At 36.2% G+C, this 26,740-nt stretch overlaps 2 protein-coding genes, 1 long non-coding RNA gene and 1 pseudogene across 3 annotated transcripts; 2 read left to right on the forward strand and 2 right to left on the reverse strand.

The window, feature by feature from the left end:
- The first annotated feature begins 9,142 nt into the window (after positions 1–9,142).
- LOC126613950 (probable disease resistance protein At5g66900) lies at positions 9,143–13,090 on the forward strand. The gene is made up of 5 exons (XM_050281584.1): positions 9,143–10,016; positions 10,372–10,775; positions 10,960–11,321; positions 11,401–11,609; positions 11,751–13,090. The coding sequence occupies exons 1-5, from the start codon at positions 9,395–9,397 to the stop codon at positions 12,590–12,592; spliced, it is 2,439 nt and encodes an 812-aa protein (XP_050137541.1). The 5' UTR covers positions 9,143–9,394; the 3' UTR covers positions 12,593–13,090.
- Positions 13,091–14,218: 1,128 nt separating this feature from the next.
- LOC126609468 (uncharacterized) lies at positions 14,219–14,827 on the reverse strand. The gene is made up of 3 exons (XR_007618186.1): positions 14,528–14,827; positions 14,334–14,408; positions 14,219–14,241 (listed from the first exon to the last, which is right to left on the reverse strand). It is a non-coding gene; the product is annotated as an uncharacterized LOC126609468 (long non-coding RNA).
- Positions 14,828–15,530: 703 nt separating this feature from the next.
- Positions 15,531–21,387, forward strand: LOC126601362 (probable disease resistance protein At5g66900; annotated as a pseudogene).
- Positions 21,388–22,427: 1,040 nt separating this feature from the next.
- On the reverse strand, positions 22,428–26,740 carry LOC126609452 (serine/threonine-protein kinase SRK2I). The gene is made up of 9 exons (XM_050277377.1): positions 26,197–26,740; positions 25,768–25,842; positions 25,565–25,666; positions 25,399–25,452; positions 25,207–25,299; positions 24,686–24,778; positions 24,052–24,156; positions 23,872–23,970; positions 22,428–22,960 (listed from the first exon to the last, which is right to left on the reverse strand). Exons 1-9 carry the CDS (start codon positions 26,371–26,373, stop codon positions 22,679–22,681), a joined length of 1,080 nt encoding a protein of 359 aa, XP_050133334.1. The 5' UTR covers positions 26,374–26,740; the 3' UTR covers positions 22,428–22,678.

Raw genomic sequence — 26,740 nt, forward strand, 5'->3', positions numbered from 1 at the left:
GAAAATATTATTTAGAAAATGATTGAAAACACCTTAAAATAGAAAATCCTCAAAAACCCTAGCAATTCTCTCTGTCTCCAAAGTTGCATAAAAGAAAGCGTAGCAAAAAAAAAAAGAACGGCAAAAGCAATCATATTTGCTAAGCCCACGCACAAACCCTAAAAACAGGTCCTTTTTCCCACTAGGAAACTAAGAATAATAATAAAATAAAATAGGAAAACATAACCCTAAATTAAATGGTAAAATTCGCCTAAAATTTGAACAGCCACGTTTTGGACCCACAAGCTGCTCCAAAACTGGCCTAATATAGCTGGATTTAATGTTTGGAATATTCTGAACATTTCTTCAGAAGGCCACGAACCCATCAAAGGTCATCTCGGGCTCCAAAAACACAATTTAAGCTCAAAAACGTCATTTTATAGTATTGCGCACTGCTTCTTTATTCCATCGGCAGAAAATAACTGCTTGGTAGAAAAATCCCAAATTTTGATACGATCAAGCTAAGTGACTCACGAACGTCCTCCAACTAGAATTACTCCAAAATTCATCCATTTGGTCCTGTTTTGCTCCAAAGGAAGACGAAAGTCCTATATTGAAAATATAGAGTAAATTGTAGCTATGGTCCCTGAATTTTAATCAAATTGGAGCAATGATCCCTCAACTAAAAATCCATTACCATTGGTCCTTCAACTTATCAAAACGTGCAGCTATGGTCCCTCAACTAAAAATCCATTACATTTGGTCCCTCAACTTTAATTCAACTGGAGAAGTGGTCCCTTAACTTTAACCCAATTGTAGCAATGGTCCTTCCAACATAACTCGTTTTGACAAAAATTTTTACGTAGTTGATGAAAATGACCATAATTACACACTTTGATGAGTTGATGGATCCTAATTATATAAATGGTTATTCCAACATAACATGTTTTGACAAAATTTTGAAGAAATTGATGAAAAGGACTATAGCTACACATTTTGATAAGTTGAGGGACCAATGTTAATGGATTTTTAGTTGAGGGACCATTGCTCCAATTTGATTAAAGTTCAGGGACCATTGCTACAATTTACTCGAAAATATAATTCAAAGTATCAAAATTCTTCCAAAATATTAATCAAAATATACTAAGAATAGGGTAAAATATATAATATAAAATCTACTCATCACGAAGCTCATTGGTCTTAGCAGTCCACCCAAAATTGGGGGGGCTGTTAGTCCATGCAAGTCCCACTTTGTCCTATTAAAGTTAGTCCCTGTTGGAACCAAACACAAGATTACACAACAACTTAATCTAGTCCAATCTAGTGAAAGTTAGAGAGGGCAAACAAACACACTTATAGGGTTTTCAATCCTCTCCTCACACTATGAGATAGTGGACCCTAATTATCAATCATATCTATCATTTTATTTCGTTTCTATTCGCTACGCCCTGCATCAGTGTGACTTTTTAAACTCGACTATAACATAGTTTCAAATTCCCCTATACATAGTTTCTTGACTATTTTGTTTGAAAATATGTATGTGTAATCCAACAACACAATATGATTCATGCTCCCCCAAAATAAAATGATGAAAAAAAATGAACCCAAAAAAAAAGGTTGAAAAGTCTCCATAAGATAAGAACTTTCATGTCACGGAGTTGAGTGTTAATTTCGTTGTAAATTTCTCTAGTATCTATACTCACATCTACCGGTCAAGTTTCTAAAACTATTCATATATAATCTAGATTGATTATATATTGCAATGAATCGGTCTCAAACTATGTTTTCCAACAAATACAGCTCGATTAGTCTCGTTCAATGTTAATTGTTGAAACAAACAAAGAAAGGCTCATATTTTCTTACTTTTAAAAGTTGTTGTAATGATATATTTGACAAAGAAAAAAAAACCATAGGCTTTTGACATAGAAGTCGTTGAAAAAGCAGATTATGAATAACATTATACTTTATAAGAAAATACACAAATTGAATATTTTAGAAAATGAATAACATCTATTATACTTTAGAGGAAGATACACAAATTTAATACTTTGTGGTGGAAGAATGGCACATTAAGAATCAATTAAAGCATGTCAATGCTTAAAAAATGACTTGGCTTTGTAATGGGAAGGGCACTAAGGAATTTCACGGCTAGAAATTAGTTAGAGCGTGACAATTAGGTAAATGAGGAGGTTCTTTTCTCCAATTCAGCTCTTGAAGTATTTTTATATAAAACTTATAGTTTTGGAACAAATAATTGTACATTAGAAAAGATAGCTGATATTTTCAATAAAAAAATGAGCTGATTTTCATTAAACAACGTTGAACCTTTTGCGTATATTCTATGAAAACATAAGGGAATTATACTACAGTCTCCTCAAATAAAATTCTCAGCTTTGTCATTTTTCGTTAACATATAATTCACGCAAACAAGATCAATTTATTATTGAAAAGTATGAAACACATAAATGAGATCAATTCGTATGCACATTCAACATGACAGAGCTCATGTGAGTAGGAAAGCATATAATTTCCCCATGTGTTCAAAGCATATGCAAAACTCATAAAGAAAATTCTATTTTCTTAAGAAAGACTTACAAGACAGAAAAAGTATATTACTCAACATTGAAATTTTTGTGCATATTCTATGAAAAAATAAGGTAATTATACTATTTCCTCACATGAAATTTTAACTCTATCATTTTTCGTGAACTTGTGATACACACTACAATGGGATAAATTCTTGAATGAATTTTTGATACACGTAAATGAGACATATTCGTAAGTTTATTGAAAATGATGAAGCTTATGTGAATAGGGCCATAATACAATTTATTTGTATTTTCATAGCATATGCACAAAATATTAATGTTGAAAAATAAGTTTTTTTTTTAATGTATATGTATAATATTTTCTCATCTTCTAGTACAAGTTCTGTGCATATTCTACAAAACCAAAAATAAAAAATATAATAAAAACTTGCATTAAGCCTATGAATTTTTTTTTCTCAACATTAAGCCTATGAATTCACTCACAATAATAAAATAGAAAACATTGTGTGATAAATGTAGATGTAGTCATATTAGCTAGAACAAATATACTTCCCCTAACACCATTTTTTGTACATATTCTACGAAAATATAAGAAAATTCTATTTATCAATAAATGTATTGTACACATAAATGAGATCAATTCATAAGTGCATTGAACATGACTGACACATCCCGGCCCGGGGTCCACCACATTTCGGGCCCGCTCCACCACCGTCATACGATATTGTCCGCTTTGAGCCCCAACTACGCCCTCACGGTTTTGTTTTTTGGAACTCACACAAGAACTTCCCAGTGGGTCACCCATCATGGGATTGCTCTCGCGAGCTACTCGCTTAACTTCGGAGTTCCGATGGAACCCGAAACCAGTGAGCTTCCAAAAGGCCTCATGTTAGGTTGGGATGGGAATATACATATAAGGCTTACATGATCCACTCCCCTGGGCGATATGGGATGTTAAATCCACCCCCCTTAGGGGCTCGACGTCCTCGTCGGCACACTTCCGGTCAGGGATTGGTTTTGATACCAATCTGACACATTCCGGCCCGGGATCCACCACATCTCGAGCCCCGATCCACCACCGTCGCACGATATTGTCCGCTTTGGGTCCCGACTACACTCTCACGGTTTTGTTTCTAGGAACTCACACGAGAACTTCCTAGTGAGTCATCCATCATGGGATTGCTCTCGCGTGCTACTCGCTTAACTTCGGAGTTCCAATGGAACGCAAAGCCAGTGAGCTCCCAAAAGGCCTTATGCTAGGTAGGGATGGGAATATATATATAAGACTTACAGGATCCACTCCCCTGGGCGATGTGGGATGTTACAATGATAGCCTATGTGAGTAGGGAAGCGTATAATTTTCTTATGTTTTCACAACATGTGCACAAAAAAATTTAATGTCGTTGAATAATTTTTTATTTATATATAAGTATAGTTTATCATCTTCTAGTATACCAAAAGGAAACCATATAGTCAAGGGCATAGGTATTAGGATTAAGGTGGTCCTAGGATTATTCGGAGTTAAAAAAATATACATGTGAATGTCTTCTAAGTATTCTCCAAATGTTTGGTATGGGTCTCTTTTGTGCCCACCAAGTGTTTGATATAATGTTTGCTAGCATATCTCTACATTGCGTCGACATCACTCAACAGATTCTCTTAATATCACTCATCAGATTGCTTCGGCATATATCAATTTATGTTGATATGTGTGCAACATAGTTTGGCTGATAACAACTAACTCACCAAATATTCGACGAAATGCCTCAATGAATAAACTAAAAATTTCTTTTGTGTGACTTCGGCATATATCAATATATCTTGATATATGCGCAACATAGTTTGGCTGATAACAACTAACTCACCAAGTATTCGACGAAATGCCTAAATGAATAAACTAAAAATTTCTTTTGCGTGCTTCCCACTATGTTTGTATCTAAACAACTTGAGTTTTTAATATTGAGACTCTCCAAAGTTCAATCCTAGATCTGCCACTACATATAGTAGCATCTTCACAATATATAATTTCTCTAAATAACATACACGTGCCAGACCTATGAATCCACTTGCAACAAAATTTGAACTAAAAAAATCATTCATCTTGTACTACTCTTTAATAAAATAAACAAGGGACTCAAAAGGAAGGCAAAGTGACTATCTTTTAGCACTAGGGGTGGGCACGGTTTGATTTGGTGCGGTTTTGAGTGAAATCGAAATTGAAACCTAATTTTTTTGCGGTTCGGTTCGGTGCGGTTTTGAAGCCAAAACCGAAATAAAACCAAACCGTTTGGTTCGGTTCGGTGCAGTTTCAAACGATTTCGGTTTGGTTTTTAAGAAAAAATGTACAATTTGCAATTTAACATATTAATAAGCATTTCCCAATAGCAATAGGAAAAAAACATTTGTTATGTAAACAATTAGCATGTTGCATGCAGTTGTGATGTTAAAACATGTTTGTGCAACAAAAGGGTGTCCCTTATAATGTTTATCATAAAACAAGTTGAATAAATTTGAATTCATTAAACGTGAGAGAAATTTTGATACTAGAATATGTGATATCATGATTCAAATGAGTGGACTTCATTAGATCATTGTTCGACTCTTGATAACAAGATTAGTCCACCCTTGTACATATATGTGTGTGTGATGGTATAAAATAACAAAGGTCCTTCAAGTTAATGAACGAAAGAAAGTGATGAATGATGTATTCTAGAGATCATTGTTCGACTCTTGATAACAAGATTAGTCCACCCTTGTACATATATGTGTGTGTGATGGTATAAAATAACAAAGGTCCTTCAAGTTAATGAACGAAAGAAAGTGATGAATGATTATATTCTAGTGTAGTTGAGTCCCATACTAAGTGTATGGATTCTAACAAACAACCAATTAAAACATGAAATATAATATGGACATTTAATTAAATGTTTATTAATATTTTCGGTGCGGTTCGGTTTCGGTGCGGTTTTCAAAAGCCAAAACCAAAACGAAACCGTTTTCTATGTTGCGGTTTGGTTTCAAAACCGAAACCGTTTCAAAACCGCAAAACCAAACTGTTCGGTACGGTTCGATTTGATTCGTGTTTCGGTTTCGGTTTTCAGTTCTAAGTGCCCACCCCTATTTAGCACTAATAACAATTCTTTTAGAAGCTATATACCTGATTGTATGAACAATAAAGTCATTGCACAGTTTAAATTAAAACCTCATAAAGAAAATTATACTTTTTAGGAAATAAAATTAGACTACAAGGCCTACAAAATTTACTAATCAACATTGAAAATTGTTGTGCATATTCCATGAAAACATAATGAAATAATACTATAGTTTCTCATAGAAATTCTCAACTCTGTCAATTTTTATGAAGTTGTGATACGCGTTAAATGGATTAATTCTTTTTTGTGGGCAAACTTCATGAAAACAATTCTTAAGTTTATTAAAACGATGAAGCTCGTATGAATAGGCATGAGCATGTCAAAATTAAATTTCCTTATGTTTTCATAGCATATGCACAAAAACTTTAATGTTGATAAATTTATATGTATATAAGTATAGTATTTTCTCCCTTAAATACAGCGCAATTTTGTCACTTTATGAAAACTTAACCATAAGAGCTTTTCCCTTAATAATATAGACTAAGTTTTGTGCATATTTTACGAAACCAAAAAAGAATCAAATAGTAACGCATCATTTTTTAAAACATGCTTACAAGATTATGTTTTAAGACTATATTTTGTAGACCAAATGATATGGTAGTTGATTGTTGAATATTTTCTTTGATGACTTACACCATGTATTCAAATAACCGACACATCATGTTGTCTATAAAATATTATTCAAGTAATGTCCAATAGAAGATTTTTACTAAAACTCATAAAATTTACCCATTTTTTCAAACGAGTTACCATTTTTAATGAATGTATTTTTGCTCACCATCGCGAAGTGTGGTAATTTATTAGGAAAGTTGGAATATAAAAGGTGTGTATGCCTGGATTGCTTTTCTTATGCATGATGCATTAAACCGAAAGTCCTACCAAATGACACGATAACTTTAACAAACATGCAAAAGAAATATTAAATTTTTTTTTAATTGTGGATTTTTAGTTAATTTAAAAGGTAAAAAAGTCATTTAAAAAATAAAATTGATAAGTCAAAATTTTTAAAATTTAAAAACTAGCTTTAAGAAACGGCAGAAATTGAAAATAGGATAAATTAGGTTCTCATCCTCATTTCAAACTTTATTTCTTTTTCATTTTTGATCAATGTCTCTAACTTGTTTAGGTGTCATTATTTGAATATTTAAATTATTTACAAGTCATTATTTGTCAATTTTAAAAATGAAAAACTTATTAATCATTTTCAAATGCCACTCATCTGATGATATTCCTCTTCACATGGAAATGAGAGGTCAGGTTCGAATCTCGTGGATGGCAAATTCGATACCAAATTAGTTTGCCCATTGTGTGGCTTTGTTGAACTCCCCCTCCCCTTAGTGTAAAAATATCGATATGCAAAAAAAAATTAATCATTTTCAAATATATCTTTTTAGTAATTTTTTCATATATTTCTATTTATAATTTGTACCTTTTTTAATTTATACCAATATTCTTTTTAGTTTTAATTTGTACCCATAATTTTAAATTTTAATATGTACCCACATTTTTTTTATTAATGTACCCATGCTAATTATATGTATTTATCAATAGTTATTGCTTAGGGAATTGTTATTGGCACTCCATAAATCTCATTTTGCACTCTAGACTTTCTATAAGTAGAAAGAAAATTACACTTTTGAGGAGTGTAGAATTAGACTTTTGGAGTGCGAATAACAGTTCCTATTTCTTAAACTGTATTAATAATTACGTGGGTACATTAATCTTTGCTAAAACTATGTGAAGAACAATATTACTCTATAATTGATTTTCAAATAATTGTTAATTGTAAAAATATATTTGAATTTGTTTAAATTTCATAATTTGTGGGATATTAAATGCATGAGTTAAATCCCTTAAATGATGCTCGGGACCTTGATTAAACTATTTAAACAAATAAAGTTTCATTCTAACAATTAGGTTGACTAGGGGCCGGAATCAACATGACCCTTAAAATAATTACTAAACAATTTTTAATTTTTCAAAAAAAGTAAAATAGAAACTGAAAATAATCGTAGTTTTCAGTTTTCATTTTTTTTAAAACAAAAAACTAAAAGTAGATACCAAATGATTTTCAGTTTTAAAAAATAATTGCAAACAAAAACTAAAAATGAAATGAATATAAAACGGCCCCTAAATTTTCTAAATGCCAACTTGGCTACACTAGTTGCCGCCATATTGGTGGATTTGAGAGTAATACAGGCACGAAAATAAGTAAAGGAATGCATCCAAGTGTTGAAGTCATCTATATGCAAACTCAGAAGGCTGAATTACGTACAATGCTCCAAAGCCAAAGAAACTTCATTCATGATGAAAGACTCAAACACTTTGCCTATTAATTTCCTTAAAAAAAAACACACACACACACACAAAAAATTGCAATATAACGAACATGAAGACACTATTTTTTTACAACAAGCTATGCCGACTTGAAGAGGAACTGGCAATGAACCAATTAGTGTCTATCCATATCAATTTTGTTCCCAACACCATAAAAAAAGCTATCAAGAACAGTGAAGTAAACCAAAGAAAAGTGAATAACACCAACACAAAACTTAGGTACTCACTAGGATATATTAAAAAATAACCTTACCAAAAAGCCTCTTATCGACTGAAATACTAAAACAAAAAATAAATTTACGACAATTCATGAGAAGAGAAAATAGTAAGGCTAGGAGAAGCGAGAGAGGGGCTGTCACCAGCCACAAGCTGGAGCAAGGAGTCATTTGGTAGGAGAAAGGAGAGAGAAGCTAGCAGTAGTTTCTAATATTAACATTCCAAGAGTCCATGCTTTCGAGTTATAGTCACAAAAGATAAAGCAAATATAATTGTAATTTCAACAACGTCTTTGTAATGCATTTGTAGTATTTTTAGTAGTAATTTTGTAATTTTTGAGTAGTTCATCAACACTGTTTGTTTAGTATATTTTTAATAAGAGCATTTTCGGAAGGTGTAAATATGAGTACTACATTGAGAGACAGATAAACTTGAGATCTTTTTTTTTTTTTTTTTTTTTTGTCTTACTAGTCCAGCTCTCAAATATGTAAATATACATTTTTATTTACATATTGTGACAAAAATAGATAATTTACATTAATCATTAGAGAGCTTTACGTGCGAAAAAAAATATAAATTGTTCATTTCAAGACATTTTGCATCTCTATTAGAGACTAATTGAGTCTAAAAGTTATTTGTTCGCCAAAACATTTGGCCTGAAAATTCCGTGTCTTTTCCTAGCTAGCTAACTTGTTCATTCAGTTGTGTGAAGATATAGAGTCGTTGGATCGTGACAAGTGTCAACGGATGGAGGAATAAGTTTGTTATGGTTTCTTAAGGTAGTTAAAAACAGTTAATAGAAGATTACTTAATGTGTAAGGAAAGATTACTTGAGGTGCAAGGAAAGTTAGGGTATATATATACTTGTATTATGTGCTGTAAGAATTATCCTTTGAATACAAGAAAGAACAATTCAGTTGTAATTCTCTCTCTATAGTTTCTTCTCTTTCTCTCTCTAAGAATATATAGAAAACTCCATTGATGTTCATCAAAGGTTGAAGGTTAACAGTATATATATGTGTTACGTTCTCTCTGTAAATCCATTGGAATTTCTGTTGTTCCTTCATCAACCAAGAACAGATTACGTAAGCATCAACCAAGAACAGATTACGTAAGAGAAATAGTTAAGTTTAGGTTTTGAGTCTCTTTGTTTTCGTAAATATGTCTGTGGCTTCTGTCGGAATGGGTGCTCTGAGAATGGCATTTCAAAAACTGTTTGATGCTGTAAAATCAGTGCAGGAGGAGACCACAGTGTTCGAGCACCTCCTTGGAGACATCAAATCCACTCTGGACTCTCTACAGCCACTCATCAAAGACATCGAAAAATATAACTCGAAAGAGGGACTGGAATATATTGCAATACAAATGGAGGAGGGAGCAAATCTTGTTCAAAAGTGCAGCAAAGTTGGCGTGTGGAGAAAATACAAATACACCAACAAGCTTCATCAACTGGACAAATCTCTTCGAAGAGTGTTTGATCTACTCAAAGTGCAGAGCATAATGGATGCGAGGGAGACATTGGTTTCTTTGAGGAATATCGAGATGGCGCTCTCTGGAATAGAAGAGAATATGGTGATCAAAATTAATCACCCTGAAAAGGTTGAATGTTTGTCTGCTGTGCCTGAACCACCATGCATTACAGTCGGGTTGGATTTGCCGTTGAAGGAGTTGAAGATGAAGCTTCTCAAGGATGAAAAGGTGTCGATGCTTGTGCTGACTGCTGCTGGAGGATGTGGGAAAACCACCTTAGCTAAAATGTTTTGTCAAGATCAAGAAGTCAAAGGTATGCTATCTATGATTTCGAACTTTTTTTTTCGTTTGTGAAGTGTTACTTCCTAGCTAGTTAAAAAGTATACTATGCACTAGGGCAAAGACCCCTGTAAAACGCCAGCCAGTCCCTCCAAACATCCACACCACCAAAAACTTGTTAAAGAGAATACAAGGTACAACGAAGGGGACATGAAACTAAACCGTGCAAAAATTAAGAAAGATCACAAATTCTTCTGCATATAGCTTCATCTAAAGGCATAAATCTCGCAAGGAGCTCTTGCTTGACCACATAATTACCTGATCTGAGAATTGCAGATATATCTAGTCAACCTTTATCTTAACACCTTTCTTACATTTTGTTTGGATAGATACATTCAAGAACAACATCTTCTTTGTCAATGTCTCGAAAAATCCCAACTTGGACCTTATTGTACATGAACTATATCAACGGAAGGGGTCCGAGCTGCCTGCTTTCCAAAACGAATTCATGGCAGTTAAATGGTTGCAAAATTTTTTGAAGGAATCAAGACACAACCCTCTGTTGTTTGTCCTGGATGATGTTTGGTCAGGATCAGAGTCCCTTCTTGATAGGTTTGATCAATTCAAGTTTTCAAATTACAAGATTTTGGTCACATCAAGATTTGCATTTTCGAGATTTGGTTCTCCATACCATTTGGCATTATTGAATGATGAGGATGCAATGACTCTTTTTCACCATTCAGCATCCTTGGAGGATAAAAGCTCTTATACTTCCGAAGATCTTTCGAGAAAGGTGATTTCTTATTTTGCAATGCATAACATTTGATCATCCACACGTTAACACTTCCATTTACCGTCTTATAATTAGAATGGGAGTAGACATTTAACAATTTTACCATCTTTGTTCAACCATTTAGATGATTTACAACAATTTAACCAAATTGTAACTGAATTCATTCGGAATAATTAAATTGCAGATTATCAAGTGCTGTAAGGGATGCCCACTTGCCATTGCATTGGTCGGGAGGTCACTTCGCAGCCAGCCTATAGAAATCTGGCAGAAAAGAGTGCTGGAATGGTGCAAAGGTTCATCTATTCTTGATTCTGACAAGGATCTGCTTGCTTGCCTCCAAAGCAGCTTAGATGCCTTGGATAAAGAAAAGACAATCATCAAGGAATGTTTCCTCGATCTAGGTTCATTTCCCGAGGACCAAAGAATTGCTGCTGCCGTCCTCATTGACATGTGGGCGGAGTTATATGGTCTAGATAAAGAAATTCTGACCATTGCCAACCTTCACGAACTCACCACTCGAAGTTTGGCAAATCTTGTTGTCACAAGGTATGCACGCTGCTCAAAGTTTTCTATTCCAATATGCATACCGAACAAATCATGAATGAAATTAGTATTGATCATCCAGGCATGAGAGGGAGGCGGACGGCTATTACACTGAACACTTTGTCACCCAGCATGAGATGCTTAGAGAATTGGCGATCCATCAGGCAAGTCAAGACCCAATAGACCAGAGGAAAAGACTAGTTATAAACATATGTGGGGATAATCTTCCCAAGTGGTTGACGGAACAAAAGTATCAAGCTTTCAAGGCTCGACTATTATCTATCTCCACAGGTTCCATCAATCTCTATACTAAATACTTGTACATGCACACACGTATGTGTGCACACACAGACGGTCATTCATACTAAGACTTCAATAGACTTGGGCACATTTAATTCAACCCAAACTAATCTTAAGGCATGTTGTTTGCAGATGGAGCCTTCTCAGCAAAATGGCCAAACATGCAAGTACCCGAAGCAGAGGTTCTAGTTCTGAATTTTCAAACAAACAACTATGCCTTACCTGAGTTTGTGGTGAATATGGATAAACTAAAGGTTCTAATAATCACAAATTACGGTTTGTCACCTGCTGAAGTAGATAATTTTGAACTACTTGGCTCGTTATCAAATCTTAAGAGAATTAGATTAGAACGCATTTCAATTCCCTCCATAAGCAAGGTCCTCAAACAGTTGAAAAGTTTGCAAAAGATGTCTCTTTTCTTGTGCGATATCAGTCAAGGTTTCGTCCAAATTTTAGATGCACTGCCAAATCTAGTGGAATTGAACATAGATTATTGCCACGACCTGGTGGAACTTCCTGCCAACCTTGGTGACCTTATTCACCTTACAAAGCTTAGCATCACCAACTGTCATAAGCTATCCACGTTGCCTGAGGACATCGGAAAGTTAGTCAATTTAGAAGTGTTGAGGCTTAGGTCATGTGCAGACTTGTTAGAGTTGCCACGCTCGATTAGGAACCTTAATAATGTAAAACTTTTCGACATATCTGATTGCTTTAGCATAAAGGAGTTGCCCGAGGATATTGGTGCAATGCGCAGTTTGGAAAAGATCAACGTTAGCCAGTGCTCAGGATTGAAAGAGCTGCCTGCTTCTGTTTTGGATCTTGAGCAGTTGAATCAAGTGATATGCGACGAGGAGACGGAAACTTTATGGGAACCGTTCTTACCATATTTGACAGACATACACATAAAGGTGATCAAAGAAGTTATGAACCTAAATTGGCTCAACAAGCTTCCTGGAGGCCATGGTCTTTGATCAATGAATGTTGGTGCAATGTGATTGTGTTTAATGTTTTTTTTATGCAGTGTGATTGTGTTTAATTATTATTTTTCTTTCGTAATTTACTTCTGTTTTATGTTATAGATGTTTGTCAAAAACATTGCAGCACTGTAGAAAAATTGTAATAATTCACAATGGGTAGCGACTTTCACACCCCGTTTTCTCTTCTACACTCCTCACTGTTGAACTCTTCCTTGATTCTCCTTCAATTTATTCAATTGAACAGCTAGAATAACAGAGGGAAGTGCATCGAAATAAAAGGAGAGTGCATAAATCACTACCCGTTACGAAAAAGAATGTACTAATCTATGTATGTGTGGGCTTTCCTGCCTTTCCACTGTTTTTTTAGAAGACTGGATAAGATCACAACCAGGGCAAGAGCCAATGGAACAAAGAAAGTTTCCACTGTTTTGTGGGTGATTTTCCTCACAAAGCAAGTTTCCTAGAAATGGCAAATTATTGGTTTTAGTTGCAGTCTGTTTCCTTCTTTTCCTTTATGCTTTTGCTTCTTTATCTCAAGCAAACTATTGGGTAGTGTCTGCTTATACTTAAAAATTAAATAATTTTATTGGGATACAAAAACTATAAAATAGAATGAAATATAAATTATAAAGTATTAGAACATAATGATCAATGAAAACATGGGATCAAATATATAATGTGTGTTCATACACTACAACAAAAATGGCCACTACGCACAATAAATTATATGTGCCCCTTGAGGCCAAAAAGCACCAATAATTGTGTTCATAGACCAATAGCAACAGTGCAGCTACTATCTTTGTGTCTGTGCCCTCTACAGGCGTCACCATTGCTGAAAGAGCACAATAGTGTATTTGTGCCAAAGAGGCAAGCACAAACAGCGGTCCATTTGTGCCCCATTCTGACAACTTTTTCATATAAGCTTTTCCAGCCATGTTAGCACTTATATTATAATTGTGCCAACATGAATTAATTAATAAAAAAATAAAAAATTTGAAAAATTGAAACTAATTAAATTGAGGAAATGAAAAAAAATTAAATTTTCATGAAATGAAGAAAGCCTACAACCATGAAACCAAGTTTCACTTTCTGAATCTCACAAACATATATTGTAATGTTACATATCTTCTCTCTAATACAAAAAAAAAAAACTTGAAGGCAAACATTTTTGGACAGATGCATCTTCCCTAGCAGGCCTTGCACTTCATCAAATCTTTGCTGCTCCAAAAACGAATTAACCAGATGACATGCAGTATATGGACCCTCACAGAAATCATGAATATCAAATGCAAAGATAAAGAAAACCACACAATTTACAAGAGCCAAGAAAATGAAGGGATAAAGAAAGTAAGAAGGGAATACCTTTGGTTCCTCATGAACTCGGGATCCTGAAAATATATAAAACTAAAACAAAATAAACAATAACTCAAATCCAAAAATATATAAACTCAAATACCAAAAAGAACCACAAATTTGTATTCCCTTCTTACATAAAGATAAGTATTTTGAAATCTAATTTTCAGCTTTAGTGAAGTCTTTCATCTTTCCATACGGAAAGATAAGATTCATGGAGCTGTTTAGTTTCTTAAGACTGCGGGCATTGGTATGCAATCAGTTTCATAACGATCAATAATTTCAACAACCTGACAGAAACATCATTTTCCTGATCAACTACATGTAGTACTAGAAAAGAAAAAATAGATTATGCAGAGAATTGGGTTTAAATCAGCCATACATCTCGAGAAGCAAAAAGGGAAGCAACTCCGATGGGAATGAATACAGTGCTTACAAGCATGAATGCTGAGATCACCTGCAAGAACAAGTGCGCACACACACAACGAGATAAGGCAAGAATTCAACTAAAAATCTAACATGCGAATGTGGATGGCCTAACTAAGGAGATATCGAATACAATACTATAAAACCTACCCATCGTGGCGTGAGAATTGGCTTACACGCTGGAAGTTCCTGCTGAGTAAATCTTGAATCTGAAAAGATCAAGTTTACAACATTTTTAGTTTACAATTGATAGAAAGGCTACTAAGAATCATATGAAATGCAACGGATGACATAAAGTCGGCTTTGTCCATGCCGACCTAGTCCTGCACCTTATCAAGTGAACCAACGGAAAAACAATGGAAAAGCTTCCTCTACATATCAACATCTTAGATTACATAATTTCAGATTTCACACATTGGCTGAAATCACTCACTATGTTTGTGGCACATCCATCTAACACTTAACTCATTCAAGCTCAAAGATCAGACCAAAACAATTTTTTTTTATTATACAAGTGATATCCTACTCTACACGGAAGAGACGTAGTGGGTTGAAGAGGAAGACTCTATGAACTAAGGCAATCCACCACTAGTGATCAGACAAACACAATTAAGAAGATTGATTATATTCAAAATTATAATGTACAGAAGTTTGAGAGAGAAAAATGAGCCTCATTTTCCCACTCTACACAAATGAATCACAACAATGACTACTCCACAAGATGAAACACACACACTATAACCAAACAACCCCTTAGCAAATAACTTGGTGGTTTTAAGAAAATTAGAATTTCTGCATTGTAGGAAACCAAAGAAGAATACTCCGAATTTCAACCAGCATAAGGTTTCATAACTCTAATTGTCGCAGCGTGTCAATAAGGAGCCACTGCTTCTGCTTGAGCAGCTCTGGCCATAACCACCTCATCCCATGGATCATCACCAACAACCTGCCATAACCATCGCCACGATCAACTTCATCACCAGCTCCGGCTTCATCACACTCATCGACGCCACCGCTAATCCGCTTTTCGCCATCCCATACACCGCTCTCATACTTGCAAAACACACAAAACCTGAACAAAATCATACGTTTCTTAGACCTGAAATTGAAGAAATTTGGCTATGAATTTGTAGAAACTAACTTGAGGATCGGAATGAGGATGGGAAGAGGATTATGGAGGTATAATTTGATGCTCTTTGATGACCGGTGGAAGGCAACGCTGTTGGCCGTAAGAGAAGAGGGAGAAAAAATGATGCGGAGAGAGAGTGAAGGGGAAAGGAGGAGAGAGAATGGAGGGGAGAGAGAGCAAGGAAGTTTGTGAAAGGGGAGAGAGAGGGTAACCTTTGTTTTTTCATTCTTTTTTATATTGTTATTTTGCACAAAAGGCACGATATTATTATATGTGCCCATTGAAATCTATAAAGTACACAGTGCAAATAATTCAAAATGTATATTTGATTTAAATATATTAAATCAAAGGGCACAAAACTCCGGTATGTTACCATGAGGTTGGAGTTGCACGGCTCACGATTCGCCACATCTGGGTGTGTAACTCTTGGCAGACAATTCTTAGTTAAAATCACTTTTGAAATTGAGTGAGAGATTCATAGTGTCCTTAGTTAAAATTACTTTTGAAACTTGGGGTGAGCGATTCAAGGTGTTTTCAATTGAGCTAACATTTGACTTTGGGTATCATGGCTTGTGATTGAAGTTGAACAATTGATTAGAGAAAATATTTTGGGCTTCATTATTTCTAGACAAAAATTGCAAAGGAAAATTTGGAGATGGAAGGGAGGCTTGTGACATTGTTAACCCTTGAGAAATATATATTGGTAGCTTTTGTAAAGGCACAAAAGCCATTTTGTGTCACACATAGTATATTTAATTAATAAAGTTTCATTATTATAAATATGGACACATGCAATTGTGCTTATAAATTCTATTTATTGCACAAAAAGTCTTTCGTGCCTGTTTCCATGCCCAATAATGTGTTTGTGTCCCTTTTTTTCTACATTGGGCACAATATATGGTGGCCTTTATTGAATGGGCACTTTTTCACCTTATTGGTGTTCAAAGAGGCACAAACTCCTCATCTGTGTCCTTAATTTTGTACCCAAAGCCCATTTTTCTTGTGGCGATAGCTATTTAACAAGTCTCTTCAATTTATTGAAAAAATAAAAAAATAAAAAAAAAGCTATCTATTTTCGGTCTAAGTAAGAGTTGCTACTTAAACGGGTTTGGGCGGGCTTGGCAAGTCTAAGTGTCCTTTTTTAATTTTTAACGCCTAAGGATTATTGGAGAACTGGCCAGTCGCTTAGACCATTTCCAATCGAAGGATCCAGAGGGCCAAATGGTCAAAAATGGCCTGAAAACCCTCTCCAATCGAGGGCCAGGCCAAAGAGCTCGTGGACCCCACTAAACAAAAAAGGGCCAACCGGGCGGCCCAAATGAGCCAGCCAGTCAGGCCAGGATTCAAAAAACCAACGGCTATCTGCTGACGTTAGCTAGCCGTTATTTTTTATTTCCTTTTTTTGCAGTTTTTTTTTTAAACAAAATTTTTTTATTTTTTTTTTAATTCTATTTTTTCCCTATAACTTCCTAAACTATTATACAACATTAAATTAAATTAAGTAACATGAAACAACATTAAACAATATGAAACAACATTAAATAACATTAACCAATATAAAAATTATACAACATGAAAAATTAAACAACATTTTTAAAAACATTTAACAACATAAAACTTAAACGCCTATTCCATGCTTCTTTTGGGCCAAAGATGTGCAACAAGATCCTGTTGTAGGTACTTGTTTGTGGCACGGGAATGTATCATCATATAGCTATAGCGCCTCATGTACTCATTTATAGAGATATTACTAATTCTTGGATTGAAAGGCAAATTAGGCTCATCATATATTTTTGCACGAGCCCTTCTTGACCTATTTGGATCCTCTTGGTCGTCGTCGAACTCTCCATCAATATACCCATCTCGATCATCCTCCACAATCATGTTGTGTAATATGATGCAAGACATCATGATGGAGTCCAAATTTTCTCGACTCCACCCTTTTGCCAGTTCCTTAATGATCTTCCACCGTGCTTGTAGAACACCAAAAGCTCTCTCAACATCTTTTCGGTATTCCTCTTGGTGTAAGGTAAAACACTTTTCGGCATCATTTTTAAGGTTTGTAATTGCTTGGACTAGTGTCACCCACTTTGGGTAAATGTCATCTGCCAAGTAATACCCCATATTGTACTGACAGTCGTTGATGTAGTAGTCAAGTGGAGGTGATTTACCTTCCGTCAGGTTATTGAAGAGGGGGTGAATGCCCAAGAACTGTAATGTCATAATGTGACATCCCACATCACCCAAGGGAATGATCCTTCAATGTATATTATCATCCCTACCAAGCACGAGGCCTTTTAGGAGCTCATTGGCTTCGGGTTCCATTGGAACTCCGAAGTTAAGCGAGTAGCGCGCGAGAGCACTCCCATGTTGGGTGACCCACTGAGAAGTTCTCGTGTGAGTTCCTAGAAACAAAACCGTGAGGGCGTGGTCGGGGTCCAAAGCGGACAATATCGTGCTACGATGATGGAGCGAGCCCAGGACGTGGTGGACCCTGGGCCGGGATGTGACACATAAGTTGTAGTTTTTAAATTTAAGTTGTTGTAGTTTTTAAAAGTTATTGTAGTTTTTAAATTTAAATAATAAATTATGTTTGGCCCTCGGTTGGAGACCCTTTTTTGTGACAGGGCTAAAACGAGCATATGACCATTTGGCTCTCGGTTGTAGATGGTAAGAGATATGACCCTACACTGTTTATTAAAATATTAATTTCTTGAAGGGCCAAAGGGTTAAAATGAGCCCTCTAACCCTCATTCGGTTGGAGATGGTCTTAGCGCCTAGGCAGCGCTAGGCAAAGATTTTTAAAACATCATGAGTCATTAACCTACAAAGTTTTGCAAACAACATATTCTTTTATCATTGAATATGAATATACATTGTGTTTGGTTTGAATTTATTGATATATTGTTCTCTTCTCGCCTTCCATACTTATCTTAAGACTTAAAGAGTAGTCTCTCCCAATGCAGCCGAGTTTCAATTTCTCCCCGCAGATTAAATTAGTTCAAAGGCAAATTATCTCTAGTATATAGAAAGTAGGTTCTTCGTTGTTTCAAATGCATTTGTGATCCAAAACTTTTGCTCTCTTGTTTAGAAGTTTAGATTTTCAGAACTGGGTGGTGGTTGTAATTGTGGAAGTAGTTACGGTATTTGTAGGTTCTGCCATTTGAATTGCTGTTTGATGCCGCCATAAAAGCGCAGGAGACGGCTGAGATGTTTCCAACTCTCCACAGTGATCTCAGTTCCACGCTAGAGTCTTTTAGGCCACTGATCTCATAGATAAACCAAACCGGAACCATTTCGGTTTCTGAAAGGTTTACAAGAAGAATGGAGGATGGCAAGCAGCTCGTCAAAAGGTGCGACAAGGTTTCCCCCCGAGATGCTGAACTTGTTGGAAAAGCGCAAATATGAGAAAAAATTGTTAAATTGGATAAATCTCTTCAAAGACTCTCGCGTCTGCAGAATCTGCAATTAGGAGCTACTTCTGCGGTGGTGCTCCACCGAATTGATGCAAATCTTGTGGCGCAAAATAAAAACCAAAACCAAAACCTTATTACAACATGATATGTAGTTCCTGACCTTCCATCCAATACATTATACACTTCTACTGGATGAGCCTTTGGCGGAGATGAAGATGAAACTCCTTAAGGATGACGCGGGGTCAATGCTTGCGCTCACTGCTCCGGGAGGATGTGGGAAAACCACTGTGGAAAATATGTTTTGTCAAAGGTATCTATCTATAAAGTTTTTATACATTGCGGCAAGCATTTTTTGGATGCGGACACTCGATATTGTTGATATAATTGGTATAGCGCACTTACAATTGTCAATGCGTGGTCGATATTTTGTCCGCAAGGGCAGTTAATCAAAACGTAGGACTGCTATCTGTATACTAATTATATCGGTTTCCTTTTCTCTCTTTTTTCTTCTGATTAGTAATGTTTTCAATTCTCTGTGTTTTCTTGGCTAGATAAATTCAAGCAGAATATCTTCTTTGCCACGGTTTCAAATAAGCCCAGTTACCTTGTCCAAGAATTGTGTCAACACGCCGGATTCACGGTACCTGCTTAGAAAATGAAGAATTTGCATTTAGCCGGCTGCCGCGGTTTTTCAGTGAAGCAGGGCAAAATCCTTTGCTGTTAATCTTGGATGATGGTCGGTCTGGATCAGAATCCCTTCTTGATGAGTTTGATGAAATCAAAATGCCAAATTACAAGATTTTGGTTACATCAAGTATCACTTTCCGAAATTCAGGCTTCCATATAATTTGCAAGCATTGACAGATGAAGGTGCAGTGCAGTGACTCTTTTTCGTCGTTCAGCATTCATGCCAAATACGAGCTCTAACATACCAGATTATCTTCAGAAAGTGGTTATTTATTAATATGAATGTCAAATATATATGCTTATTTGGATCGCAAACGGAGAAAATAAATTATGTTCACTTTTTATCTGAATCATCTATGTACACCAGTGAAGTGTCGGTTTTACCACATCTGTAAATAGTTATTGACTTCACTTTGGAAAATTGGACGTTGCTGTAAAAAATTTCTACTGGCCATTGCAACTATAGGACCCTCACTTCGCAATCGCCCTATAGAGATATGGAGAAAAAAGACGAACCCAATTGTCCACAGATTCTTCCATTCTTGATTCAGAGACTAGCTTGCTTGATCACCTCAAAAGTTGATTAGATGACTTGTATAAAGGACTGGCTCTGGCTGCTGTAAAGGATTGTTCATAGACCTTGGTTTATTTCCCGAAGACCAAAGAATCGCCGTTGCTGCCAGCCTTGATATGTGGGCTGAGTTATATGAGGGATCAGCTGACAAAGTGTCAATGGCGAACCTCTACGAGCTCACCATCCGTAATTTGGCCGGTCTTGTAGTCACAAGGCATGGAAATTTTACTTTTATAACTAATTTACTATTGTGATATGCACGTTTCAGAAATTTCTTCTATGAAACTAAATTTTGATATCACAACCAGGAATTAGGATTTGGATGGCTACTATGGTGAACACTTTGCTATCCAACATGATATGCTTAAATTGCTATCAATTCATGAGATTCGTGAAGACCCGATAGGACATATATAGACTGATTATAGACATACGAGGAGATGAGCTTCCACGGTGGTGGATAGAGAAGCAGCAGAAAACAAAGAAGCTCGCTTAGTATCTGTCTCATGTTGGTATCTGTGATCTCTCTTTCCTTAAAAAAATAGATACATACACATGTACAATCACGTACGTACAAGCTCACATACGCACTTCCACATTAATTTCTCCCCACACTCGCATCATATAGCACATTGTTTTCAGACAAATCGTTCTCAACAAACTAGAACCTCGACTATTGTAATGATTTGCTGAAATTGCCTGTGAAGCAGTGCGATCTTATCTGCCAGCATCAACAACTGTCATAAGTGTTGAGGCTAAGGTCCCGCAGAGACCTGGTAAAGCTTCAGGTCTCGATTGAAAAACTCACTAACTTGTGCTTTCTTGACATATAGAATTGTTTCGGCATTAAGGAGTTGCCTGAAGGCATCGGTAACATGAGTGGTTGAAGAACGATCAATGCACAATCCTCCATCAGTGTTTGATCTTGATCTGCAGTTAGAGAAAGTGATATGGGACGAAGACAAAAGAAATTTACGGGAACCTGTCTTATCAAATATCGACAAAATAACTGTGGCCAAAGAAGAAACCAGCCTGGATTGGCTCCACAAACTTCAAATTTGAGAGCTGTGTTTACTCACTACATGAGATGTTGCATAGCAAAGACAATAAACTAGGATGAGACGATTTCAATATACAACATCGGTCCATGGACTAGTGTTTTCTGGTTTTCTTCTTTTACCTTTTGGGAATCATTTTCGCATGTCGCCTTTCGCCTTCTATTTTGTAACTAAATTCTCTTTTGATTTATTCAATCTAAAAGTATATGTAGGATGCTAATAACTTGGAGCCAAAGGCAAAGCTAATTGATTAGGCAATTGATTCTCGTTATTGAACTTGGGATATTTGTGTAATTTGACACGATAGTTTTCTTTTATAACAAACGATATTATCTATATTAAAGAGGAGGGGTAAGCTTAGCTTCACGATGAGCTAACAATAATGTGGTTCAAATTCGTCTTTGGTGAGAATCGAACCTAAGATCTCTCACTTACATATGAAGAGGAATTCCACTAGACGTAATAGGTTGTCATGCTCACATCACATGTAATAAATGAAATTCTCTAATAAAAGTGGCCATGCCGTACATGTAATAGAAGAAAATCTCTAATAAGAATTCTCTCATTTTTCTCTCAAACTATTTTCCTCTGCAAACTTTTGTCATAACGGAATCAAAATCACAAGAAAATATTCACCCAAAGCCCTAGAACATTTTTTTCAGCTACATTAGCTGCAAGGAAAATAAAATAAAAATTCATTTCAGATCGTCGCAAAACCCCTATTGGAGCCAGTCAATTTGTCGCGAAATTTAAAGAGTCCTCTGTTGCTGGGGTCCTTGACCTACCGCCGCAAAAGCTCTACTTGGGGCAGTTTTGTCCAACGCGTTTATTTACTCAACTTTGTGCCTACTGAATCTTCGGCGACAACAATCGGTTTTGTGTTGGGGACAAACTTCTTGAAATGGTCGAACTCGAATCCCCTCAAAGACAGTAGTCAAGAAACCAAATTAACAAGGCAGGAGAGGAATATCTTTGGGTTCGGCAGCATATAAAAACGATGGTTGAGAACCAATTAAAAAAAAAAGGGAATTACAAGACCTATGCAAAACCGCTAAATAAAACAACAATCACGCCTTATCCCCACTAAGTAGTGTCAGCTATAAAAAGAGGTTTAACAACATGAAGAGAGGGTGTGGATTATCATGTATCGATAGAATATCCGCCACTTACCACCCTCACAAACAGATTAACAATTCAAAAACAAATTTACTCCCCAGTAAAAATATACAACTAGGTTTATAAATATACGACAGACAGACTCCAACCTCCAACTTCCAAGGAGAGTATATGAGATGATATAGCATAGAGCCTTCAATCCCCCTATCTGATTTTCTATGCTAATAATCTATCACACACTCTATTGCACATTCTCTGTTTTTTACTAGTTTTTCACCAACGGTAACAACTCTTTCCAACTAACAACATCGCGTACTTGAATTAAATTGCGTAGACTATTTCCCCGCTGCTATCAACATCAAGTTCAGACTCTGAGTCTAAGTCGTCCATATCATCGTCCATGTCCAGGTTGTCCGTCATGTAAGGGCTCAGACCAAGGGTTCCAGCTGCTGGTATAGTGGCCTCGGCAATGATTTGCATGATTGCGTCAAGGCTTTGCATGGGTTGATCAGGCTCTTCGAACTGGTTGCCCTCGTCCATCAGATCAGCAGGGAGATTCTTCAAGAACCACGGATGGTTCTTTATCTCAGGAATGGTAATTCTCTGTTACATGCATGCACATCCGTAAATATCGGGCACAATCAACAACAAAGAAAAGGAAGAGAAAGAAGCTAGATTCCCCATGTTCTCGACAAATAGAATCCCTCAAAAGCAAATACTTTTCAAGATGTAGCAAGTCCATTTATTCCTCCAGTTCTGGCATTAAGTGCTCAATAATGGGAAACTGGAGAACTGTTTTAACTTCCAGGAAAACCAAAAGGCCTCCAAAATATCCTTGAATAAAAGAAGCAAAGTCACAAGAAATTCAAGGAATCATCCAAAAAAAAAAGAAATTAAAGGAGTTTCACATGCGCACCCGCGCGTACACACGCACAAATGGCCTATGTTAGGCTTTCAATGGAGCATCATAAGTAGTTATATTACTTTTTCCTTTTGGAATAAGACTACCATATTTGATTATACTCTAATACAGAATCTAATTATATTGTCTAATTCGAACTAATCCAATTGGGAAAATAATTTAATTTGGTCTTCACTCCCACAATTAACCTTCAATGTCTTGTAATATAATATTGAAAGATTCTAAGAGCAAGGAGCCTTCAATCATATCTTCAGGTGGTTACGGCCACTTTCCTCTTTCTATGAATCTTATTCCAATTCCCTTTTCTGTCCTCGACCTTAAAAAAAATGTACCTCAAAGTCTTAATAGAAAGACTCATGCTATTTGATCAATTCTATGTTCCCTGGTGGGCTTAACAGAAGGATTATTCCCCAATACCTCCAATCCTTTACACACAAATTCAATGCACAAAACAAAAGGTATTTATCGCAACAACAAATGTGTGTGTGTGTAAAGAATGACCCAAATAAAGAAAGGGAAAAGATAATTGCAACCATATATCACAAGCCGTAGTGCAGAATAAACAAGAATTCAGAAGGATTTATAAGCTAACCGCAGAAGGATCTGGGACAAAAATTCTTGATATCAGCTCTAGACATTCATGAGATATTTGAACAGTATCTGGAATGGAATATTGGACGCTGAGTATCCTCTGCACGGAGAAGATAAATAATCCCGAGTCAAGCAATTTACATTAAGAAATTTTATGTTGTGCCAAGGCTGAACGACATACTTGTATGGTCTTCCGGAAATCTTTCGGTTCATCAGGATCCTCGAAAGGATATGCTCCCATAAGCATCACATATAAGGTTACCCCACATGACCATACATCTGCAATCTGATGTTGTAACACACTTTCAACATACAAACTTCTCAATCCATTTAACGGGGTTACATTTTTTTTTAGACTAACAAAAACTTCAGCTTCATGATATGGAAAGGGAAAAAAATGGTTCAAAAATATAGTCTAAGCAAGAAAAAGTGTTTCTTATTTTGATCAAACACATGTTAAGCGGCAGTTCAAACTTGTATGAACCAGCAAAAGTATTTATTATTTTGACATTTAAAACTAAACTATGAGCATTAAAATTATGCTAAAAATGTTGCTTGGAATTCAAAAGCAAAACTTGAATGGTGAGAGAGAATTTAATAAACACAGATAGGAGGGGGGGGGGTTTCAAATTAAAGTTTGTAAATGTTGAAACAAATGGGAAAGCATAGAATGAACTAATCACAATAACATTTATCAAAATTCAGCTTCATGGAATTCTCCAGAACAGAGTGGTAGTCAATTATTAAACAAAACTTCTGGGTCCGATGGCATCATAATTTGATGAATGATTACCAAGATTAAGCAATTCTTATACCTTTCCGTCGTATTCTTGCCTCAGTAATACTTCTGGAGCGATGTATGCAGGAGTTCCCACAGTAGATTTTGGTTGTGAATGAAGCACTGAAGACTGATAAATAACCACATCAGATACATAACACGTTATGATCCAATAAGCATACAAAGAACTTAAAATAACTTGACTCAAGATCATTTAAACAGATATTCGAGCAGAGTCTGCAGGCCAGTACCTTACTACCAACTAGGCTACATAACTATACCATAAACCACATCATTGATGGAATTCTCCTTAACTAGAGAGATCAAATCCTCAAATGATCTATAAACAAAGTATTCAAAACGAAAACCCCAGGTCTCAGGTCAAACTTGCCTAAGATCAAGCCGAAACTAAAGGAAACAGATATGCCAGGATCTTAGAACAAAAGCTCTACATAAGAAGTTCATTTCAAGTTAGCCTTGAGTTCCCTTTATTTTAATTAATGATATGAACACAAAAGCATACACCAAATAAGTAAGAAAGCGAAAAACAGCCAGTACCTTTGAGTACCCAAAATCACATATTTTCAAACGAGGAGCTGGACTGCCATCCAACAAAGTGTTTTCCAACTTCAAGTCTCGGTGACATACTTGCTTCAAGAGGGAAAGTGATAGTTCAAATAAATCATCTAGTCCACATCCAATGGAAAAATACATCAATCTTAAACAAAGCCAAAAGGAAGATTTTGATACCATGGCATGGCAATAGCTGACTCCAGATATAAGTTGTTGAAAAAAGAAGCGGGCCTGGACCAAAAATCAACAACACCCTTCAACATGTCAAGTAAAACAGTAAAAGTAACCAAATTGAAAAGGAAATAGAAAGACAGGGAGGAATGAGAGATATTGAAATGAGGACCTCATCCTCACTGAACCGCCCTGCATTGCTTATTCGCTCAAACATTTCTCCTCCGGCAGCATATTCCATAACAATGGCCAGATGGGTAGGAGTCAGAATGACCTATATGTAGAGTGAAATCCAGAGTAGATTAGCAGCCAATCATCCTACCATCACTAGAAAGCCGAATACAAAATCTATCGTCAAGAAACGGCTAAACTAACCTCCTTGAATCTAATGATGTTCGGGTGCCTCAGAGACCTGTGATTTATTATCTCTCTTTTAACATTTTCATCAATCTGCAACACCGAAAACCATGGTGAGAAACAAGCAATATTTTCCACTTGCAAGTTTAATCACACTAAAAAATTCAATATCTTTTTTACCCCAACTCTCCATGATTTAATCATCAATTAATCAAAACACCATCTTTTCTAACATTTAATCATCCATTAATGCTAACTACATCAATCAGAAGAAATAAATGCTGCTAATAAATACAAAAAGGGTAAAACCGCCGCAAAATTTATTAAAAAAACGATCAAATTACTAAATTTAGAAACTGAAAACTTGAAAAATCTATTCCCATAAATGGATGGTGCACAAAAATTAGTCAAAACCACCGATAACAACACTGAAATCCCAAAACTGACCTTGCTGCCGCGCTCGATGTACTTGACGGCGACGAGCTCTTTGGTCTGCTTGTCCGTCATCAGCCTGGCGACCCCGAAGTTTCCTGACCCGATATCTCGGACGAAATCGTACCGGTCGCTGTCGTGCATGATCGGCATGTCCATGGCCGGCCCGACCGTCATCGACTGCCGATCCATTTCGAGGAAATCACGACTTTGTCCCCTACCAGAGCCCGTCACATTAGAGAGCGAACAATCGGGAGAGTAAACGGCGTCGTCGCTTCCAGTTAATCGCGATCAACCGCTGAACTCGGTTCGATAAGATCCGTCGCGAGTCCGCGGAGCCGTCGTCGAGTGAGTTTTCCGATCGGCGGTGGATTGGTACTGAGGAGACAGTGACGGGGATGACTTGGGAGAGGGAAATGATGTTGCCGATGAGATAAGATCAGAAGAAGGTGAATGAGACAAGAGGAAGCGGCGTCGTTTTTTGTGGATTTAGCAATTAGGCTTCATCGATACGACGCCGTTTTCGGGTGGAGGTTGCTAAGTTGCTTTCCTAGCAGCA

This window comes from Malus sylvestris, chromosome 2, assembly GCF_916048215.2.
Source record: "Malus sylvestris chromosome 2, drMalSylv7.2, whole genome shotgun sequence".
NCBI lineage: Eukaryota > Viridiplantae > Streptophyta > Magnoliopsida > Rosales > Rosaceae > Malus > Malus sylvestris.

What these genes read in the sequence shown, in the direction of transcription:
- LOC126609452 (XM_050277377.1), bottom strand. Translation starts at nt 26,373, where the DNA reads ATGGATCGGCAGTCGATGACGGTCGGGCCGGCCATGGACATGCCGATC. An exon ending in GTGATTTTGGGTACTCAAAG is followed by an intron (nt 24,779 to 25,206) that starts GTACTGGCTGTT and finishes GTTATTTATCAG; the next exon opens with TCTTCAGTGCTTCATTCACA. An exon ending in GGCAAGAATACGACGGAAAG is followed by an intron (nt 24,157 to 24,685) that starts GTATAAGAATTG and finishes TTACAACATCAG; the next exon opens with ATTGCAGATGTATGGTCATG.
- LOC126613950 (XM_050281584.1), top strand. Translation starts at nt 9,395, where the DNA reads ATGTCTGTGGCTTCTGTCGGAATGGGTGCTCTGAGAATGGCATTTCAA. An exon ending in TCAAGATCAAGAAGTCAAAG is followed by an intron (nt 10,017 to 10,371) that starts GTATGCTATCTA and finishes TTGTTTGGATAG; the next exon opens with ATACATTCAAGAACAACATC. An exon ending in GCAAATCTTGTTGTCACAAG is followed by an intron (nt 11,322 to 11,400) that starts GTATGCACGCTG and finishes TTGATCATCCAG; the next exon opens with GCATGAGAGGGAGGCGGACG.